Source organism: Simochromis diagramma, unplaced genomic scaffold, assembly GCF_900408965.1.
Source record: "Simochromis diagramma unplaced genomic scaffold, fSimDia1.1 OVJJ01000596.1, whole genome shotgun sequence".
NCBI classification, from domain to species: Eukaryota; Metazoa; Chordata; class Actinopteri; order Cichliformes; family Cichlidae; genus Simochromis; species Simochromis diagramma.
In genome coordinates, this window is record NW_024387245.1 from 14,881,775 (window position 1) to 14,905,101 (window position 23,327).

General features: G+C 41.4%; 1 protein-coding gene and 1 long non-coding RNA gene across 5 annotated transcripts in view; one reads left to right on the plus strand and one right to left on the minus strand.

Moving 5' to 3' along the window:
* Window positions 1-23,327, plus strand: part of LOC120714343 — an 873,031-nt gene that overhangs the window by 74,941 nt on the left and 774,763 nt on the right. The gene's annotated exons all lie outside the window — the stretch shown is intronic.
* Window positions 5,591-22,570, minus strand: si:ch211-282j22.3 (ER degradation-enhancing alpha-mannosidase-like protein 3). 4 transcript variants are annotated; one of them, XM_040000469.1, is made up of 21 exons: window positions 22,130-22,570; window positions 21,085-21,447; window positions 20,933-20,978; window positions 20,220-20,320; window positions 18,994-19,033; window positions 18,785-18,897; window positions 18,447-18,600; window positions 18,160-18,294; window positions 17,940-18,045; window positions 17,726-17,823; window positions 17,490-17,615; window positions 17,312-17,395; window positions 17,129-17,212; window positions 16,817-16,941; window positions 16,495-16,660; window positions 9,671-9,828; window positions 9,462-9,579; window positions 8,470-8,643; window positions 8,059-8,224; window positions 7,752-7,943; window positions 5,591-6,857 (listed from the first exon to the last, which is right to left on the minus strand). In XM_040000469.1, exons 2-21 carry the CDS (start codon window positions 21,249-21,251, stop codon window positions 6,625-6,627), a joined length of 2,586 nt encoding a protein of 861 aa, XP_039856403.1. In that variant the 5' UTR covers window positions 21,252-21,447; window positions 22,130-22,570; the 3' UTR covers window positions 5,591-6,624. The 4 variants fall into 4 exon arrangements, with proteins under 4 accessions (XP_039856403.1, XP_039856401.1, XP_039856402.1 ...); XM_040000467.1 differs by having other exon boundaries at window positions 21,085-21,536; XM_040000468.1 differs by lacking the exon at window positions 22,130-22,570 and adding an exon at window positions 21,664-22,102.

Genomic DNA, 23,327 nt, shown 5'->3' on the forward strand with positions numbered 1-23,327 from the left:
AAAAATACAGACTCCCCTTGACACGTTTACAGTTTGAAAATATTTGTTTTCTTTTTTCATCACAGCTATAATTATGCAGACAGTGAGAGGCTGCTAATTCACTTCAAATACATTTTAATTGTTTGTTATTGAAAGTCATTTGAAATCAATTTAGTTTCTCTTATTTTAGCCAAAATAAGGTCCACCTAAGCAAAAGTAAGTTGACATTTCATCTTAAAAGCTTTTCTATGGACAGATGTTGGTCAGGTTTTCATTAGTTAAGCTGAAGAGGTCTACAGTATAATATTTCGCTTTCTGTATCGTCATAAGGACGAAACAATATGATTTTTTTATGACTTTACAAAAATATTGGGACCTAATTTCACAAATTTCTTGAAAAGGAAAAGCTGCCTTCACTGGTGCTCAAATTCTTCTAGTTTCAAATGCTCCAGTCAAACAGGAGAAATGAAAACGTGTCAGGGTATCATGTTAAATGTATAGGTTAAATACGTGTGACAGATAAAGCCTTTTATAAATGATGGAAAATTCCTAACCTAACCTCAATCATCATGATGTCTTAAATCTTAAATCACAGATTTCCCACATGCACCTGTGATATTATCTTAACTAACTTCATTGCCGTGATAGCCAGGACATTAATTAAAAAAGAAAATGCGTGTACTGAATCATCCGAAGTTATACAGAGATATTTCTACCACCAGATCGAGATCGTGTCTGATCAGATTCCCACTTGCACTTGAATGCAACAGTTTACCGTGCGATTACAATCAGGATACCACGTACACGCGTACGTGAGGTTTGACGTCGTGGAAGAACCGGTTTAATAATGTGATCTTCTTGGTTTGATGGTTTTCATGCAGCTGGATAGAGTCGTGTATTCATGAAAAACTCCTAGTCTTATTTTAATGCGGATAACTGTTCACAGTCATAGTCTACGAATTGCTATTCTTTTTTTATTAAGTGTGCCTATGCCAAAAGGCACACTTATTACTATTGCTCGGATTTATTATTCTTATTATTATTATTATTATTATTATTTTCCTTTTTCAGCCTGAAATTTTCGCGCGTAACTCATCCCACAGTTTTGACACAAGCTTCATATATGTTATATCATTTTGTGCGGCTGGATCAGGAATGGTGTGCTATGACTTTTGGTGTTTATTACTTCTATAGTTTTTTAAATATGAATATTTTAATGCAAGTTTTTGCCCATTGGAATGAATGGGGAGGAAAATGAAACTTAAGGGAAACTTGATTTGTGGTGTGCTGGCTCACTCTAGTGGTATGTCGGGAGTATTTGGATTACCGTAATGACGACAATATCAACGGCGCGCACAGCGTCGGTGCTTTCAGGAACCATTGGAATTCTTAAGGTTGCGCGAAGCATTGAATAGTTACGGTAACGGCAAGGGTGTGTTGCTGCTAGCCGGCTAGCTAGCCGCCGGCTTGCTACCTAGCGCCGGCTAGCGACCCTTCGCTAAAAAAAACCGTTTCAGTAAGCCGTCTCTCCTTCCACCCACGATCGCTCGCCGCCGATCGACCGGTGGTGGCTAACGATAACTCGTACTGCGTGCTAGCTAGCACGACGGAGTTTCTATACAGCTGTGCCCGTTGTTACTTGTAGTATCAGGTAAATATTAGACGGTAGGAACGTTTCTGCTGGCTTGTTGGTAGGAACGTTTCTGCTGGTTGTTGTTGTGGGGGGGATGAAAAATAATACAGGACACTCATTGGAGTAATGGCGCGTCTCGTGTGTCTGTCAGTTATGCCTCCAGTCAAATAACATCCATAACCTCAAATAACGGAACATGGTGTCAGAAGACAACTGGAAACGTTAGTTGGGCATAAGTGGAAAGTTTCGGTGTCGGTGCCAGGTTAAAGGTCGGCCAGAGAGGAGCTGCGCGAAAAGAGACGTCATGAGTCAGTTTCAAGTCACCCCGCAAGCGGACGAAAATCAAGTGAACGCCCTTATCTACACTATGGGCGAGCAGGCAGAGGAAATATTGGTATCCCTGCATCTGACTCCCGAAGAGGCGAGCGATTATGAGACCGTTAAAAGGAGATTGGATGCTCACTTCGTAGCCCGAAGAAACATCATATTTGAGCGAGCGAAGTTTAACCAGCGCCAACAAGAGACGGGTGAGTCAGTTGACAACTTCCATACTACACTCCATTGTCTGGCAGAACATTGTGGATACGGGACTTTGCATGATGAAATGGTGCGAGACAGATTTGTCGTGGGTCTGAAAGACAAACGATTGTCAGAACAGCTACAACGGTCAAGCGTCTACAAATCGGGGCTGTACGAAGTCACCTCATCTTTACACAAAACCGTAAGCTGTCATCTGTGAGGCGCGAGCGGTGTTTGGTTTTTATCATAGTTCATGGTGGAGAATGGCTGCTCTGCTGAGTTTTGCTCACTGTAGCCGTTTGAATGGCAAACTATACTGATTAGCGGCGGCATAGGCACACTTAAAATTTCTTCAGAAATTTTCGCTTTCTAGTTATTATTATTCTTGTTTATCAATTTTTTCCTCTTCCTAGCAGTACAGATATGATCCAAATGCAGATAGCTGCAAAGGGAGACAGCTGAGGAGCAACAGGTAGCAGCAGGTGGGGTAAAATGATCTCCAGCTGTATTTTTAAGATGTATAGATAGACATCGAATAGACAAACATATATAGGCTTCTTTTTTCCATTGTTGTCCCTCCTGTCTGCCAAAGCCATTATTGTTATTTCCCAAACACAGACCAAATGGCGAATAGCAGCTGGAGGCTGTTTGCTTGCTTAGTGCTGAAAGACCATTGCCAAACAAAGAGCGGAATTTAGGTCAGCAAGGATCTTTAGCTGTCCGGTTCAAAGTAAGTCCTCAAACCGGACTACTAGTAGCTCACAGTCTTCCTGTACAAAAAGAAAGAGAGCGTATCGCCTACACCCTCTGTCAGTTCAAATGTTTTACATATCAGGACATAATAAAAAAAATTATCTAGTCTTTAGCAGCTCTTAAAGTTAAGTAAGTGCAACCTGAAATGAACAGGCGAACATGGCATTACACACATAGTACCCATGACATATGAAGTAATGGTTTTCTCTGTGGAGAAGTTTTCACCCACTCTTTCATATAAAATGTGCTTCACGGTTTATGTAGAGCTCGATTCCCGCCACAGTGTTTCAGTCAGGCTGAGGCCCGGGCTTTGACTGGGCCACAGCAACACCTTGATTCTTTTCCTTTTCAGCCATTCTGTTGTAGATTTGCTGTGTGATCAATACTGACCAAGCTTCAGCTGCTGGTCAGAAGGCCTCACAATCGACTCTAGAATCTAGAGCAGTGACTGCGCGGTGTCTGGGTCCTGTGGCTGTAAAACAAGCCCAGATCATTACCTCTCTGCCAGCGTATTTCACAGTTGGTGCAAGTTGTTTGTGCTGATATGCATTATGGTCAGGCTGCTCCTTACCCTCATAATTCCTATAAAAGCAGTTTGGGTTGACTTAATTTTTCACACTGCTTCTGCATTATGGCTTAACTGTCATAAAATAAATAATGACAAAGTGTCTTATATCAGGGCAGCATGTTCTCCTTGGGTCTGCGTGGGTTCTCTCCAGGTACTCTGCTTCCTCCCACAGTACAAGAACATGCAGTTGGTGGAGTGAGGTTAATTGGGGAAGCTAAATTGCCCAAAGTGTGAATGTGAGTGTGAATGGTTATCTCTGCGTTAGCCGTGTGACAGACTGGTGACCGGTCCAGGATGTACTCCACCTCTCACCCCAGAGGGGATAGGCTCCAGCCCCCTACAACCCTTAATTGGATAAGCAAAGTGGAAAGATGGATGGATGCTATAATATGTCATGTTTTCCACTTCATATGAGGTTGTATTTATCTAACTGTAAGGTCTGATAAAGACCAGATTCCTGTCCTGATATGTAAAACCCTTGTACTTTCTTTTTACTATGACTATACACGCACTTAAAAAAGCTGTGTAATCAAATGGATTTGTGGTATACTGTATTTTGTGACACACACACAAAACCCCCCAACATGTCATTTGTCTTGCAGTAAATTAGATTGCTCTAGGACTACCACTCAACAATTACAACCTCTTTATTCTAAAAGCTGTCCAGAGTCCTTACATGGTGGGGCTTTTTGTGGGTGAAACAGCATCAGCAGCACTATTATAACTGATGTCATCGCAGGCATCATCGTTCTTGCCACGTAGTCCTCTGGAACAAAAATGTGTCAAGGTCTGTCTCATTTTTCCCGGACAAAGGTAGTCAGGCAGCATTCTTTTTTTTGAAAAGCTCACAACCCGCTGCAGTGCTGTGGCACGGATGTGATGCATGTGGGTTTTGGAGGCAACTGATGTTACGTGTCTTTTGTGTTGAGCTCAAACTGTACATAAAATATATACATAAAGAAGTTATTTTGCTCTTGCACAATATTTCTAATAAATTTTTTTTTTAAAATCCATAAAATTACAAAGATGTGTGTACTTAATATGAAATGTGTTACAATCAAATTGCATTTCCAACCTGTGTACACAGCTGCACACATTACTTTAAACTACTTTTAAAGGGAAAACTAATCACAAAAGGTCTTTAACCAGATAAATACGTCATTATGAAGTGAGAAATAAAGTATCAGAAAGACTACGCTGGATGATTAATCACAAAAGCCTACTACAGGCAAACGGCAACCACATCCTTTAACCCATGACCTCATAGGAAACCATAACTGCCACTGATGATAAAAATGCAGAGTAATGGGGAAAAAAAAAAAAAAAAGGTTGGTTGATTGGGTTAGGAATTATGATTTTTAATTTACTGACAAATGTGTCTAAGTTTACGTCCCGGAAAGTGATTTCAGATAATCTCTCTTTTGGCACTTTATGAGCTGCAGGACACAATCCAACAAAAACCTCAGAGCGGCAGAAGAAGCATGAAAATCATTTAAAAGAAGAACGATCCATTTTTTTGGTGCATGGTCCTTTTATCTGCATGAACATTTACATACACAGTCCTGAGGTAAACAGGTTGGCACAGCTTTATAAAAGACCAAACAAATATCTGACTTCAAATTAGCTCAGCAGCATCAGGAAAGGGTGCACTGTACAGTTAGGTAAGGAACAAATGACAGCTCACATTTCCATGTTACACAAAAGTTAAAAATCAAGCAAACTACTATTAGTGTGGATGAAATAGTTATGCAGTGTTTTGAGTTTTAATCCAAAGTTATAACAAGTAAACCTAATGCTGTAAAACAGGTGAGTATGCAAGGAGTGTGTGAGAGTCAGAACCCCAGCTTGTAAATTTATGCAAAATGCATCCACTATAGATTTCAGTCACACGCTGGCATAAATGCTCTGGTAAATGTTAGATGATCCAAAAACCTCACCAAAATTTCACCCAATGTACTTATTCATAAACGTGACAATTTGCAGTGTTTTGAAAGGAGCATTGCAAAAAAAAAATTGGCATTTAAAGGAAGACACAAACAATCAATTGTTACACAGTGAAAACGCAATGAAAAATAACCATAATGAGTTATTACATTTGACAGTAAAAAAAACGTAATAATAGGATGATTCTTTTTTTTCAATTTTCCACAAATCTCAAAGTGCAAAGCAGCCTGAACAATCCTTGACACTGCACCTGAAACCAGGGGTGTCTGCTTGCAAGAAAACCGCCTCTGATCACAGTTTCAGTGTTTCTAAGAAAACGTGAGTTACAACTTAACCATGTGGCTATTTTTGGGTTAGAAAGCTGAATTTTAAAAGATTCATGACGGTAAATCGTACTGATTTTCTGAATTTGTAAAGACGGATACGTTTTTGTCTTGTGACGTTTTAACCGAGATGCCTTCAAGGGTTTTTTTTAGTCATCTCACACACACACACACACACACACACACACACCTCACATAGTAGCAAAAAAGCAGAGCACGCACAGGCGCACACGCACACACACACGCACACACGCACACTTCATCAATGCAAACTGTATTCACTCTTAAAATTCCCTGAAGTGATTTCCAGTAAGAAAGAAAATAGTTTTTAAATTAACCCAACTTCCTGTTCTTCAACAGCCAGCATTACATTACCGAGAAGCTCTGGTAGCTAACACCACCTACTGGCCATGTAATATTCTACTCTCTATCAATGAATGCCTAAAAAGTACTTGTTAAAGTGAAAAGGTGCAATATATACTAAAAATGCACTGCATTGCATAACAACCGTAGCTGAGGACATTTTTGGACCCTTATCTACAGTTTCCTCTGGATGTACTTCATATGGGCCCACAGGAGCAAAAACTACAGGTTAGGTTTAGGTTTACACATTAACAGCCTATCCTTTTAGATTTATATTACTAAGTTTAGTCTCATGAGATCAGAAGCCACACCTCAACCACCATTTCTTGTACCACATGGAGCAGAATCTACAAATCTTTGACTGAAAGGTGAATATAGACCCTTCAAGACAGGCGTAAACATGCCAGTTGTGTCAGTGAGGGCTCCCTGTGCTGTAGGGCAGTGAGGGGCTCTGAGGCACACTCCATCCAGAACCTGACAAGATACCAGTGGCAGCAAAGTTCGGGATCAGCACAGCTCATGGATTTGTGTTTGGTCTGACATTAAGAGTCTGGGATTTGAGAGGGTTGAGTCCTGTCACTGTCCTCTGTGCATGACTGCTGCTGTTCTGACTGCTGTTTTTCTCTCAGTTCTTCTACTCCCTGGTCCTTAAGAAGCACCTCGTCATTCTCCAAGACAAACTCCAGGGTGCGCCCGCTAGCTGCTCCCCCCTCCACCTCCCCCTCCTCTGCCAGGCGGAGTTTTAGGTTCATGCTGACGTGTTTCTCCATTTTATCTGTAGTACGAGGACAGACAACGACACACGTAAACAGGAGAAGAGCTCACATCTGCAGCACAAACTACGTTTTTCCATATCATTTCATTTTGTCCTCAACTTCAATTCCATTTTTATATTACCCTGAATTAAAAACAACTGAAATAGTGAATCTGCACTTTGCTACCAAGTAAAACAATAATAAAATGATGATAGCTATATGTTCTGGGTCAATTTGGGACCAACAGCTATGTCAAATCCACAAGAAAATACATTGTTGTATGCTACACAAAGTTTGATTTCTGTATTATGTCAGAGGAACCATGACGCACAACATATCCTGTGTAGTTAAAACATCGTCTATTATTAACACATTGGTGAGTCACATCACAGAGTTCATACACCCAGCATTATCTTTACTACTCTTCACTGCATGAATTCTGAAAACAACGCTATTTTCTTCCTAACCTTTACAGTGACTTTTATAAAACATATGATTAAGTATAAATCTGATGAGTCTACATCCTTTTTGTTTCCAACAAACATTAAAAATCTGAATAATATTTTCCTTTGATTCTGTAGACCCTATTAGGGGGTCACAAGCTAGTGTATACCTGGTGTTAGATAAATGGGAGGGCAGCGGGTGTAAAGTCTGTGCAAAAATCTATCCACTGTGGCTCCCCCACAGGATATTAGAGACCAATCACCAGTACCACATGAATTCTGAAAATAGTCACCGACTCCCAGCCAGCTTTGAACAGGGTTCGTGCCAAATTATCCAAGAGACTCAAAAAGTTGGACAGCATTAAAAAAAAGACCAACCAAACTATAATGTCATTTTTTAACTGTTCATGGGATTTGCTGACAATACCATAAACATAACATATCTAATCTAATCTTCCTCCTGATGCTCACCACGTCCGAGCTGCCTCTCTTTGGGCAGCAGCAGCACATCCACATTGTGATGTTTCTCCAGGGCAGCTGTGAGCACGGCACCCTCACGGCTGAACAGGAAGACTAAAGGCAGGGTGATGTCTTCAGTGGAGTCGCCATCTCCAACCATCTGGAAGAGAGGGGTTTCCTCGCTGTTGCTTCCTTCACGGTGGTCTGAGGAACAAAGGCGTATGCTGAGCTCATGAACATCTTTGAAGTCCACTCATTCTAAACTTTGAGAAATACTATAAGAGCAAATGATTTCAGCTCAACTGGTAATGACTCTCACCTATGAAAATAGCTCCTATGGCTCCTGCCTTCTGTAGCCAACGAGCCTTTGCAGCAAACATGCAGTCACCTCTTAGTGCCAGAGCAATGTGGCCTTTTAGGCCCGCTGCATTGTCTATGGGTCCACACGCAGTGTAGGGGAAAGCTTTCACTATGCTTCCCTTCACCTGCAGCACAAGAGTTTGTTTTAATGTGATTTTGTCTTTGCACGTTAGAGAAAAGAACTAAACAAGACCAAGAGAACAAAAATGCATACATAAATGATTCATTTTAATTAGTAGTTCATATTATATCAATTATCTCAGATTGTAATCTATTCAAACACATTGTTGTAATGAAACACACGTTTCTGTTTTTGTTCCTGAAAGTTACACTAGCTTTGACACCGATACCATGTGGTGTGTTATCTCACCCCATGCTCCTGCTTGGTGAGGTCCATCCCAAATTTGGCAGGTCCTGCAGTGAGGACCGTCCTTCCCAGAAATGGGGGGGATATGAGCTGAACGACATGAGGCACCACAACCTCCTCCTCTGGTGCCTGGCTCAATTCTGCTACAAGTTTTACCCGGTAAACTCCTTTATGCTCCTGCAGACATCATTATTTAGAGACCCAATTGAAAACAAGAGCTGGTCAGGTCAGCCATTCCCAAAGTCAAGAGTGCTGCAGCACACTTAAAAACCAGAAATACCCATGTGGCACCAGCCAATATTCACTCTAATCAAAATACAAGACAAACTGATGGATTTCCCTGAACATTTAATTAAGAAAAAAAGAAAAAACACGCACACACGAACAACACAGACTGTTGGCTATAAATTGCTAATCCTACCCAGTCATATGCAAAGTGTTAAGGAGTGTGACTCCACTACCACTGGTACACAAACATCAACACAAGAGCAGTAAATTTAGGTCAGTGTAATGAGTAATAACGCAACCTAACCACCTCCTATTACCATTTTTAATTAGGTTGCAGTACCTATACAACTGGCACATACTTTGGGAATCAGTGGGTTGGACCATTAAAATACATAACTTCACATTTAAACTAAATCTCAGGCAGATTTTTCTTTAAAAGAGTGGACCATTATAAGACAAGTATAACAAACTAGATAACTATAATGGAAGAAAATATACTCGTTGATCTGCAGAGTTTGGACAGTGCCTCCTGGTGGAGTATGAAAATACTACAGCTGGAGCACTAATTCATTTACAATAATAAACTAAATCAATTTGAAGTTAATTTGTTTTACCAATGGCATTAAATATTGAAAAGAAGTATTGTATAAAAAAAATGGCTGTGGAATTTAAAAAAATTACATGTAATTGTATATTTTCGGACACATTTTTGACCCTGAACTCATCATTTCAGTTCATATTTGGAGTGCAAAGTAATCAGTGTATACCTTAAGCCTTCCAGTGTCTCCCATATTGGCTTCGTTCAGTGGAGTGAGAGAAATGCCCATGCTTTTAAAGAACTCCACTGGCTCCATGCCATTATCGTGGAGTGGAAGTTCAATTTCCCTGCAAAGTATGAAGGCAGTCAGGTAAACAACTTCACAAATCCACCAGAGAATTTACTCTGGAATCAAAAGTCTCTTGCAGCTGGACACACCTGATGGGTAAAGGGTGGAAGGCTCGTCCCACCCCAGTGAGGTACTTGTAGCCGTCCCTGATGGTTTTGGCAAATGACGGGTTGTTTGGGAATAACGTCTCAGTGCTGGGACAGGAGTGTGTAAACAGATCTTCTTCTTGAGAAATACGAACAGTCTCCTGGAGAACAAGACACACCTTTAAATAAGTATGTACCTACTATACAACTATGCCAGTGAGTTTTGCTGTTAACTTCTAAATATACAGCACTGTCATATAAACATGGTTGAACAACAGCTGCCCGGACAATGCTATCGAGTTAGCAGGATGCCACACACACCGAGCCGACAGGCTAGCAGATGACTCCGGCAAGACCAGAGGTGGAGGTTTGTGCATTTATATTAACAATGCTTGGTGCATGAACTCCACTACTACTGAGAGTCACTGCTCACCTAATGCGGAGTTTTTAATGGTCAAATGCAGACCTTATTACCTCCCCAGAGAACTCACTTCTATCATACTCACTGCCGTGTATATACCCCCCGACGCTAATGCTAGGTTGGCCATGAAAGAACTTTCTGCAGCCATTAACAAACACCAGAATAAACACCCCGAGGCTGCTTTTATTGTTGCTGGCGACTTCAACCACACCAACTTAAAGACAGTCCTCCCCAGATTCCACCAACATGTCTCCTGCCACACCAGAGGAGACAAGACTTTAGACCATGTGTATTCCAACCTGGCTGGAGCCTACAAAGCAACACCCCTCCCCCACATTGGACAATCGGACCATCTCTCCCTGTTCCTCACACCTAGGTATTCACCACTCATCCAACGTGTGAAACCTGCTGTGAGGACAATTAAAGTGTGGCCAGAGGGGACAGACGCAGTGCTCCAGGACAGATTTAAAAACACAGACCTGGACCAGTACGCCTCATCTGTACTGGATTACATCTCCGAAACCACAGACAGTGTCACCACCCAGAAACGGATCACCATGTACCCCAACCAGAAGCCTTGGATGAACCGGGATGTTCGTCTCCTCCTGAAGGCCCGCAACACCGCCTGTTATGGATAGGCGTAGCTTTGGGTCACGTGGTGTCAGTAATAGTGATTGCTATATCACCTGTTCACGGCCCGAGGGAAATTTTGTGAATGAGTGGGTGATGGGGGAAGTCGACTTTTGCTGACCGCTCAAGCTTGGAATGTTTTTGATCATTGTTTTTCTACGGATTTTAAGGATTTGATAACAAATAAAGGAGTTTTAACTTGGAACTTTGACTAACGTTTTAAACAGCGGGCGCGTCAACATTATTCCCCTATTCAGCTGCTCGGCGACTCAAAGGCTTGAAAGTCGCCAACACCGCCTTTAGGTCAGGAGATGCACATGCCTACAGTACAGCCAGGGCAAATCTAAAGAAGGGCATCAAAAAAGCCAAACACCATTACAAAAAGAAGGTAGAAGAACACTTCTCCAACTCCAACCCCCGACGCATGTGGCAAGGACTCCAGACCATCACAGACTACAGGACCACCAAACCCTCCCCCGCATCCTCTGATGTCTCCTTCCTCAACGAGCTCAACAACTTTTATGCTCGTTTTGAGCGAGGGAACCCCACAACCACAACCAAAGCAGACGTGACGCCAGACCACCAACCTCTGACTCTCTCCCCCACCGATGTAGGAGCGGTGCTGAGCAGGATCAATGTCCACAAGGCTGCAGGTCCTGATGGCATCCCCGGGCGTGTTCTCAGAGCGTGTTCTGGGGAGCTTGCAGGAGTGCTCACAGACATATTCAATCTGTCCTTGGCCCACGCTGTGGTACCGGCCTGCTTCAAATCCACCTCCATCGTCCCGATACCCAAAAACTCCAACCCATCTTGCCTCAATGACTACCGCCCAGTAGCACTCACCCCCATCATCACTAAGTGCTTAGAGTGACTGGTCCTAGCACACTTCAAATCCTGTCTCCCCCCCACCCTGGACCCCCACCAATTCGCATACTGCCAGAACAGGAGCACAGAGGATGCAGTCTCCATCGCACTGCACTCTGTCCTCTCACACCTGAACAACAACACATACGCCAGAATGCTGTTTATAGACTTCAGTTCAGCATTCAATACAATCCACCCCTCACAACTCATCAGGAAACTGACAGACCTGGGCATCAGTTCCCTCATCTGCAAATGGTTACTGGACTTCCTGACCAACCTCCCCCAACATGTCCGGCTGGATAACCGCTGCTCATCTACAATCACGATGAACACCGGTGTACCACAAGGCTGTGTGATGAGCCCTTTCCTCTACTCCCTCTTCACCCACGACTGCAGACCTGCTGATGGTTCCAACACCATCATTAAGTTTGCAGATGACACCACGGTGATTGGCCTCATCAGTGACAACAATGAGGCCGCCTACAGGGAGGAGGTGGATCGTCTGGCTGAGTGGTGCGACACAAACAACCTGCTGCTTAACACTGAGAAGACCAAGGAGCTCATCGTGGACTACAGGAGGAATGCTGACCCACATCCACCAATCCACATTAAGGGGACGGCTGTGGAGCGTGTGAGCAGCTTCAAGTTCCTGGGAGTCCACATCTCCGAGGATCTCACCTGGACGACCAACTGCTCCAAGCTGGTCAAGAAGGCTCACCAGCGCCTCTTCTTCTTGAGGACTCTGAGGAAGAACCACCTGTCCTCAGACATCCTGGTGAACTTCTATCGTTGCACCATCGAGAGCATCCTGACCAATTGTATAACAGTCTGGTACGGGAACTGCTCTGCCTCGGACCGGAAGGCGTTGCAGAGGGTCGTGAAAACTGCCCAGCGCATCGCCGGAGCACCACTTCCTGCCATAAAAGACATCTACAGGAAGCGGTGTCTGAAAAGGGCTGGGAAAATCATCAAAGACCCCAGTCACCCATCACATGGACTCTTCACCCTCCTGCCCTCTGGGAGGCGCCACAGGAGCCTCCGGACTAAGACCACCAGGTACCGGAACAGCTTCTTCCCCACAGCTGTCAGACTCCTGAACTCTGCCTCCTGACATCTGACCCACGTTAAAACATGGACTGAACATACACACACCCACAATGGACAACTGTACCCTCAAACACACAATAATAACATGGACTGAACCACCACTCACAACCACTAGCACTTTATACAGCCTCTGTAGAATTATCCACATATCTCACTTATCTTAACTGCACTACTGTATAGCTCTGTGTAAATAATCATTCTGTACATACGATAATTTTTAATCCTACAACTGTTTACAATTTGCACAGTTCCCATTTCTGTATAGCTGTATATCTCAGATTCTGTAAAGTTATTTATTTCATATTCTGTATAGTTTTTCATATTTATATCCTGTTCATAGCCTGTACATAGCTTGTACTCACTACAGCCTGTACATACCTATAGTTATAGAATATTCACAACATACTTCATACCGTGTACATTATAACATTCCATAATAGACCCATTTCTGTAATATATTTACATATCTATATTATTGCTAATATTTATTGTAATATATCTATATCACTAAAGCACTTCTGGATGGATGCAAACTGCATTTCGTTGCCCTGTACCTGTGCATGTGCAATGACAATAAAGTTGAATTCTATTCTATTCTATTCTATAAGTGAGACTTACAATAATTACAATATTCACTAAATTAAGATCACCTTCCTTCTCTATTACAAACCCAAACCTTTGTACTAAAAAACAAAACAAAGTTTGAGATAAATTAGACTGGTGGCATGCTGCCATCCTCATTTTCTTCAAATTTCTGTTATCACAATATCAGTATTAGCACCGTCAGATTTAGTAAAAATTTGACAGTGCTAATGTGAGACATACAAACAAACCAGGTAGCACTGTTTTTGACCTCCTTTTTGCCTCAATTCTTCATGGCACTCATTCAATTAGGTGCTGGAAACTTTTCTCAGAGATCTGGGGCCAAATTGACATGATAGTATCACAATTACAACAGATCCGTTGTCTGCACATTGTGAGATTATTATATTATCTTAATAATCAGAGGTGGGACCAAGTCATTGTTTTGCAAGTCTCAAGTAAGTCTCAAGTCTTTATCCTCAAGTCTCAAGTCAAGTCTCAAGTAATGTCAGGCAAGTCAGAGTCGAGTCTCAAGTCACTGGTGTAAAAGTCCAAGTAAAGTCACAAGTCTGAAATTTTGAATTTCAAGTCCTTTCGAGTCTTTAAAAAAAAAAAAAACGAAAAAAGAATGTTGCAGTTATATGCTAAATGTAAATATTAGACCATGTAATTTTTAAATCTGTGTTTTTCTCAACAGATGACAAAATAGTGAACTTAGAAAATATACACAAATTGTGAAATTGCACCTCTTTAAAATGCAGCTCAATTAAACCTAGCTCCAAGAATAGTTTTCACCGACAGTTCTGAGATAAGCTGCATGTTATTCTTGGATGCGGTTGTAGGACCGGCTTTAAAATCGCATGACAAAAATATCATACACATTAAAAAAAACTGCATCACCAACGTAGCCTGGAAAACATTTGCTAGTTAGATGAAGTCAGCTATCTCATCCTAGCATATTTATATGCATATTTATAATTATACGCTTCTTGGAGTGAGCGCATACACTCGTGAAGTTTAGTAACTTCCGGTCACTGCAACAAGCCCAGGTACAGTTTACCGACGGATGGGTGCAGGACCTTGAAATGCACCGTGTAGAAAGTAAAGACCATCGTGCGTATCATAAGTTTACCAGTCTCACAAATCGTCGTCATAAATACACATTCGTTAACCGTTTATTAATATAATCTTTGAGCTCAATGGTAATTAATTAGTAGTGGAAATAATTTTTGGTACGCATCACAGAAATGTAGCAGTGACAATAATACTGTATGCTGTAATCGCACTGGACAATTAGTGATACAAAACAACTGTTTTACCCTGTGAATAAAAGTATATGTTTTTGTCAATGTACCATAATAACAGAAGCGAAACGCAATATTGTGTCAGGACAATTCACTATTTATGCACAATAAACAAAGGAGCATAGCGCGACAATTTCTGTTCAGCGTCAAACTTGTAACCTATATCACCAATTATGTTAAGAAAAATGACGCATTAACTACAACAGCAGACTGACCTTTGTGGAAATGCTTGGAGCAGACTAACCTGTGAGCTGGAGTGTTCTGGGACGTTATATTTGGTCTTTGAATGGCTGCAATCCAGGCCATCCGTCGCGTCTTTGTTACTTCGGAAACATGGCTCGAACAATTTCTCTTCAACGACGTAATCCGATAACAACCGATCTCTTTACCCGTCGGCTTCCCGTGGCTGTCATGCGACCGGCTATTGCAGTTAATAATACAACAGCTTCTTGACATTTTTGTGTTTCTTTTTATCGCTGTGTAACTGATTTTAATTGAAAGCCTGCGTGCGCTAGTACCGCTTGCCACGAGTTCCCAGAATCCTTTGCGGTTCTACCCGTGAATGACGTCACATTTTCAATCTCTATATAATATGCATGTTAAATTTTATATTTGGGGTAAAATATCAAGTCTTTTCAAGTAAACCGGTTCAAGTCCAATTCAAGTCCCAAGTCATTGGTGTAAAAGTCCAAGTCAAGTCACAAGTCTTAGAACATTTTTTCAAGTCAAGTCTAAAGTCATAAAATTAATGACTCGAGTCTGACTCGAGTCCAAGTCATGTGACTCGAGTCCACACCTCTGTTAATAATATAATCTATATTAGACCCCTAATTAAAGATTGTGAAATTATTATGTAGTTTTAGTTTGCATTATTCTCCTGACTTAGAAGAAGGTGATAACTATTACAGTTATTAAACTGATTTGTATTACATTAAGTTGCTGATCTATTGTGAATGAATGATATTGTTTTATGATGCATTATACTGCTGAGGTATAAGAAATACTGTTTTCAGAGAGTCATGGCCTTATTCGTCTGATTAGAAAAGAACAGAACATACTGCACAGGAAGCCAAGATCATAACTTAGGCTCACTGAAAGAGAGAAAGAATGTGGATGTTTAGCTTTTATGACTAGGTGGAGGGGGGGCTGAAGCTATAAGAATCTGAGGAACGCTCAGACACTTCGAGATCAGGCGGACACCCTCCCGCGCTCATCTCCCCTCCGGATGGTTTATGCTCATAAAGTGTTGAATTGTATGGAATAAAAGATTGTTGATTGAGCATTTATACACCGAGTATTGTCCTTCCTTCAGCCCAAAGATCAAAAGAATTGGGAGGATTTAACAACATCAATGATGCAAATCTCTGGTTCCACCACATCCCAGAGGTGCTTTTGATTGAGATCTGGTGACTTCGGAGGAGTTTTGAAAACCGAGAACTCATTCCAGTTTCAGGTGATCTGAGCTTTGTGACATGGTGTGTTATCCTGCTGAAGGCAGCCATCAGAAGGTGGGCACAACCTTGCTCCATTTGAGTTCAAGAAGACAGTCGAGAACAGGTCTACGTGACTAAATCTGCATACAACCCTGGAAGTGATTCTCAGCAGTACATGTTGACTATAGACAAGAGTACGAGTACCCGGTGGTGAAGATATTAAGAAGGTCACGTAGGCAACTGGAGCCTGGAATATCCACAAGCAACCAGCTGTCAGCTTCAAAAGCATTTCCAATGGGCACTTCCCTTTGTGGACGCAGCTTTAATGAATTGAGTTGTTGACATGTGATTGCCTGATTAGATATCCATGTTAAAAAGCAATTTGACAGGTGGACCTAACAGAGTGGTTGGTATACACAAGCTTGTATAGAAAATAGAGGAAGATAACATTTGCACTGGTGTTTGTGACAAAGTGAGCGCTCTCACCGTATCGTTTCCTGGACAAGGTGGCTGAGTGGTGGAGAGAGATATAGGCAGGAGGTGAGCCTCTGTAGTGAAAATGTAGCCGTCCATATCAATTGGCAGGTGACTCTTCTCAGAAAACATTAGGTACAGGTATTTAAACATCTCAGCCAGAAAGAACGAGTCCATCCTAAACACAGAAAAGCCCACATATATAGAAGAAAGAAGAAAAAAAATCAGAAGGAGAAAAAAAAAAGGTCACATCCGTTTCTGATGCTTAAGGTTACACTTAGGTTACACTTTTCAGTTTTTAAATGTTCGGAACAGAGTTCGCCTCACACAGTACCTGTCTTCATGTGTCCCTGTGCGGACATCTTGCACAGCAGCAAACCCGCAAGGCACTCTGGCATAGGCATTGAGCTTTTCCACTATGGATTGTCCCACTCTGAGGTAGTAGGGGTCGCCAGTGGCCTGCAGACAACAAAATATAATCTTACCTACATGTCCTACAGGATAAGCTCTTCATATCCTTAAAAGGAATAAAATACTTGTATAAATTTGCCAACTTTTAACAAAGTTGAACCTTTACAACCAAAGAAAATGCAATATATTTAATCAGCGACACTGGTAGTGACAGAGATTAAATATACAGGGTTACCTTATAGAGGTAGTAGGTGCTTTCTGCAAACTCTGGTCTCAGTAGGTGTTGACCCCAATGAACTCTGAACTCTGTAGTGAAAGCCTTCAGTGAGATGAACAAAAAACAAAAGAGGTTAGTACCACTTTTCTTGACTGCTGAAATGTTCTGGGATACAGAGGAATATAAATACTGAGTCATTACCTCTGGAAGAAACTTGTGCTGTTTGGTTACTTGGTAAAGCATTTCATGAGTTTCAATGGCTGGTTTCAGATCCCCTCGCAAAACCTATATAAGCAAAAGCAGGACTTTAGAAACTTTAAACAACAAACTCTTTCACTATTAAAAGAGTCAATATGATTAACTGAGCACATCTTAAGACCTGCAGGCCAGGGAAGAATGCCAGGAGAGAGTCCATCCAGCTTCGCACACTCACTGTGGGGTTGTGCATGTGTACATTGAGCAGCAGGGGAGGCTGACTGATGTACTTCATAATGGCACTGTAGTGCTGTAGAGGAAAAACCAAGAAACACAAATAATTACTGTAGTGTTTTCAGCTCAAACACTATAATATGACAGACTGTGTGAGACAATAATGTTACAGCAAGGAATGCTTACAACGTTGAACCTGTCCAGAAAGACATTGTCTCCCAGAAGAATGTACGCCTTCATCAGGTATTCGTAGTATGAATCGATGCCAGCGCCAACTCCACTGTCTGCAAACACAGAAGCGACAAGACTCAGTAAGGCTCGATTTCCGCCGCTTGTGTGAGAAGCTGCATGATTCCAGTGCTGTCGATGTTTGTGTATCTTTGTGTTTAAACTGCCTCACCCCTCCGGACCCATTCTCCATTGTGGATATTGATGACAGTCCCCACCAAGTCACTTCCCCTCTGTCGCCTCTCCCAGAGGACATCCAGAGCTTTCCTTGCATGTTCCTGTAAAAGTATTACATGCTTAAACTCTTTGAGGTGAAAACTACTTTCAGCTATAATTTCTAACATGAAAAAGTAAAAAAAAAAGAAAATAAAGAAGGAAGAATAAGGTAATACCTCAAACACAGAGTTTCCTGACAGCCTGCTGAGGGCAGCGAATTCCAGGATCATTGTTCCTGCACATGCTGTGCAGGTGTCGGACTCGGTGCCTGTCCGGGAAAGTGGGTTTAGGACACCGTAGCGCAGATTTACCTGGTGAGCCAAATACAGCGAAAATTATATCAGTTAATGTGCAAAATGAGGAACACGTTTGTCGTTTATTAGTGCCTAATTTTGAAGAACTAGATAGCATATAATGAATCTGCAATAAGGTTTGTGATATTTAACAATAAAATAAGCACTACCTTAGGATAGGGAAGGCCACTTGTGGTGTTAAAGGCAGGCAGTAATCGATGGCCCAGCTCTTTGGCCATATGTAGGAGCTCGTCACGATACCATTGCATCCTCTCCCCACGTTGCCGTAGGAGGTCAGCCATCACATGGCCCCCTAAAAGCCCACTGGGAAGAAGAAATACTCAGGATATTTCTTTCCAGTGACAATAAAACTATGTACTGATGTCAAAAAATACTACAATTGGAATAATGAGCCAAGAAGAAAAGCACTTCAAATAAAGCCGTTAATATAAATCTAAGGAAAATAACAAAGGCTGTATAATATATTATATATACATAAGATTCATACCCTAAAACTCTGATATTGGTCTCAAACACTGACACCACCACATCGTTGTCGAGGCGTACATCACTCACAGCCTTCTTCACTGCCTCCTCAAACTCATCAAGCTTGTTTAAAACCTGTTTAAAATTCATGCGAGCAAAAGAAACAATTTGTTCAAAAACACAAGCAAAGCAATATTATGTTTTTTTATGAGAGGAAAATCAAATACTCACCACCAGAGTGTCAAGGGTGTCAATCAGAGTGAGAGAAAACCTAAAAAGATGGTGGAAACGAATATTATGACATGTCGATAGCTAGCAGAGTGCAGCATAGATGGTGTCCTACTTTCCACTGATTCAGTTAAATTTGTAATGACTCATGCTGAGTCTGAAGCTAAATGTTACATCATAAAACACGTGTTGTACATAGATCTGTGTATGGCACTCCAAGATGCCGATTTAATGCCTTCCTGTTGGTTTTATTGCTTAAACTGGCGGCTCATTCAGCATCTCTGAATACTAGGGTATTTTTGAAGAGAATAGCAGGGCAAGACTATAGTTCCGGTCTTCTTTAAGGATGCAAAATCATTCTCAGAAGCATTAGACCAGGTGTGTTGACCCAGGGTGATATGTAAAACCTGCAGGACACCGGCCCTTGAGGCCTGGAGTTGGACACCCCTGCATTAGACAGATTAGACTTGGCATGCAAAACATTTTGCACCCTTGTCAAAAATTCCTTACTGTGAATACTTCAGCAAGCAGGAGATGAAATGATCTCTAAATGGCTTCAAATTGAAAATTAAACATACTTTTCATAGAATTTTAAGCACGGTGAGCGTGTCACTTTTGCCCTGTCGATTTTAGGAGTGAAAGAAAGTTTACAAAAGAGATCTTAGCTGTCAGATAACTTCTAGATATCATGCAGCTTGGTACAGCTACATCCTGTTCAGAGTGATTTTTAGAAAAGTATTGGTGATACACATTTTATAAATACTTTCATTTTATTTGTAAAGTGGGGGTAAAAGTGTTTCCACAAAGCTCTTTTCTCAAACAACAGGAATGGTGACGGTCAAGTTGTGGTCTGGAAAAGCAAAAGAATTACTGCAAAAAATACTCACAGGATTCCTAGAAAGCCGAATCAAAATTGTTCGATGACTGCAAAAGACCTTCAGGAATATTTATCAGGGTTCTTATCATGCAGGGTAGACAAACCCCCCCCCCTTCCCCTCTCTGTTATCTTGTTGTCCTTTCAAAACCTCAGCAGATAAGAGATGATGAAGTAATCTTGCTCAAAATATCAAAAATATCTCATCTCTTACTTTATGCCATTTGGAAATCAGGTCATCTTTTAACTGCTCACACTCAAACCTTTGCTCCAATACTTTGGTCTGGCTGCTGCTTGAAGGAATTTAAATGCATATGCTTTTCATGCTCCAAATGTCAATTAACAATTTACTTACTTCCCCAAGGAGTCATCTATGTCCCCTCTGTTGGGCTCCTGGCCACGCACTCTCCCTCTGCAGCTTAGAGGCATCAGCTCATCGGCTGGATAGGCATATTTCTACAACAGAAACAAACATTTGCCTCCATGCTTTCATTATCATTTCACATAAAATGTTTCATTGAGGAAGGATGGGTGGAGATCAATAGCTTATACACCTCCCCCCACCTGGCACATACAGTGTTAGTTCTCACTCAACAATGTCCCTTAAGTTTTCCATCTAAATATTCAAACTATTAGCGGACTCAGTTGAAGAAATTTTTGACAGTTTAACTAAGGAATGTACTTGTTTAAACTCCTTCTAGTGATAATTTTGCGTCTTTATCGCCCTTTTACATGCAATAATCAGTTAAACATTAGCTGCTCTACCTATATTAAATATACACTTAGATTAATTTATGTCAGGTCACAAGGACATCTACTTTTTACTTCTACCACACACACTTTAGGTCGTGCGTGCCTCTTTGTCCAACTCTGGTTATCCTATAAAGGCACAGATGAGTCTGACCCTCTCCAGCATTACTAACAGCAACCTCAACCAAATCCAGCATGCTTGCTTGCATGCACGTTTCCAATTGGAAGCAACTGACTCATCTTTTCTCTGGACTGTTGCAAAAAGCAAACATAAACTTACTGGTAATTACAATTATTATGCTGTAACGAACACCTTACCATGTAACTGCCATAAGCGTGATCAAACATTTCAACAATCTGGTCCCTGCACAGAAGAAAAACAAACCGGGTAAAGACGCAAAAGTTAAATGCTTTTAATAATTTTACAAAAGCGCACTCACTGTTTATATGTCTATGTGAACATTCATCACCTGATTGCGCCCTTTTCCTCGGGTGTCATATTCTGGCTCTCTTGACACTTTCCCCAGCAGAAAAGACTAACGACCAGGAGAGTTTTCCACATCATCCCTGTGGTAGAAGCAGAGCCCGATTCCCAGCACTGTTTGTTTCCAGTTGTCCTCATGTAGCTTTGGATCATGATAGACTTTTAACAGGGACAAATAAAGCTCCTGCTCTCCGTCCAGCGCCCACACAAAGTCAAACAGTGGAGCTGGCACAGCTGTCCTCCTTTAGAGTCCAGGTCATCTTCTCAGAGAAATGGCTCTGAGATGCCGACGTTAGCTACCTCCAAGTTCCATGTCCGTATTTACAACCCGGTTTCTCTGTAGTTCATCCTGTGTTGTTACAACCATCACATGCCCTCAGAGCACCCCAGATGACCGGTGTTCATGTAAACAAGGGACAGCAAGTGACGTTAGCTTCCCTGTAAAGGAAAAACGAGACTAAGCACGAAGCCCTAGTTAAGCGCAGAAAGACCGAACAGGTTTAGTAGTGCACTTCTTTTTAAAGGCGGTAGTCTGGAAAAAATAAAATAAATATTAAGACGTTACCAAAGTGATGTCACAGTGAAATGGAGTGGCTAATTCTCGCTAGCCATGATACTACTGGGAGGTTCCCTGCTGCTAGTCGGCTATCCAGCCGCTAGTTCGGCAAAGCTATTTAGTGAGCTAATGAGGTCGCTCGTTAAAAAATAAAAGTGAAACAGGCCAAAACATACTCTGGGATTAAGAACGAATGCTCCAGTCGCCGTATTAAATATAAACGAGTGCTAAACAGCTTTTTTTAAGGACCGATGACACGTCTCCAAGTGTCACTATAGTACTGAGCTGTCAGAGAGCTGACAGGCTTTGTCGCTACCCGGCTAAAGTGGGTAAATTTCTCCCCGAGTTTAGCTCTCAGGATAAGTTGGTGCCACGTAGAGCATCTGTTTTCCTTTCGCCCACCTCTATTTCCTCTAGTTCATCGGGTTATAATTAAGATTTCAGAAGGATAAAAATAAGATTATGTTTCACTCACCATGTAACAGAGGTCAGATTGCTATAACAGCAATCTTCCTTAAAGGCTTTAATTAGGGCGAAACAGCAACATAACAAGGTAGGCGGTGTCAGCGAGGAGGCCTTTTGTAACGTCCCAAAGACTTTGATGTATTTACGTTTATATAAATTCACACTTATCAGAAAAATAGATCGATGCACCATGCAAAAGGAAGGAAGTAAAAATCACGAGATTTTACATTTCCACGGGAATTACTTAGAGCTCATGGTGGAAAATATAATCTAGATTATATTTTTAAAAAACAAAGCACCCAAGATCCATCCAGGAAATGCAGCCTAATGCCTGCTTTTTTCATGGTTCCTTTCCTAATAAGGTCTGTAGTGTCTCCAGTTTACCGAAAGATGTCGCAGCTGTCTCCTTTCCTTTTCTTATCAGCCTACTTCCACACATCACCTGGAATTTACGCATTTTTTATTCATATAGACATCTGACCACAGGATGTTTCCATGCATTAGCTGTTGCTGCTATATAATCTCACTCAAATCAGCAGTCCCGTTTTCATAGTGGCACACTCTCCTGACAATTGTGGATGCATAAACCCGCCTGGTGCGCCACTTTGAATTTGGGCTAGGCTGAACTAAGCCCACGTGCTCCTCTCTGTTTTGCTTAATAATAAAACATGGTTTCGCGTGCCTCATATTTACTAGGTAAATACATTTGCGTGCATAATTTAATCTTAGCTGCGCTGAAAGAATATTGAATATTAAGGATGTAGGCTAGATAAACATCTGTAATCTCATTAGGCTGCTTAGGAAATTATGCGATAAGGCCAAAGCAAATATTCATCCTGTCACATTTCCTTCCTCCTTCTCTCTGACTCATGTTTTTACCCTGCCATGGACTTTAGACCTACTAAAAAGTTTGTTAGATTGGATTAAAAAATGTAACTAAATATATTTACTCAAATGGACATTACTTTAGAAGTCGTACTTCATATTTTCTCACTGTTTTAACTCTACTATCCCCCCTATTTGATCAGTTTATTTGCTTTGGGCTTAACGAGTACATAGACCTAATCAACACATACTTGTTAGAAAACGTAACGACATATATTTTAATCATACTTATGGGAAATTTACATAGATATAAAATCAAAGAGAGGATTTGCAAATTACTGCCTATAGATAATAGGTGTTTAAATACACCTATTACTACTACC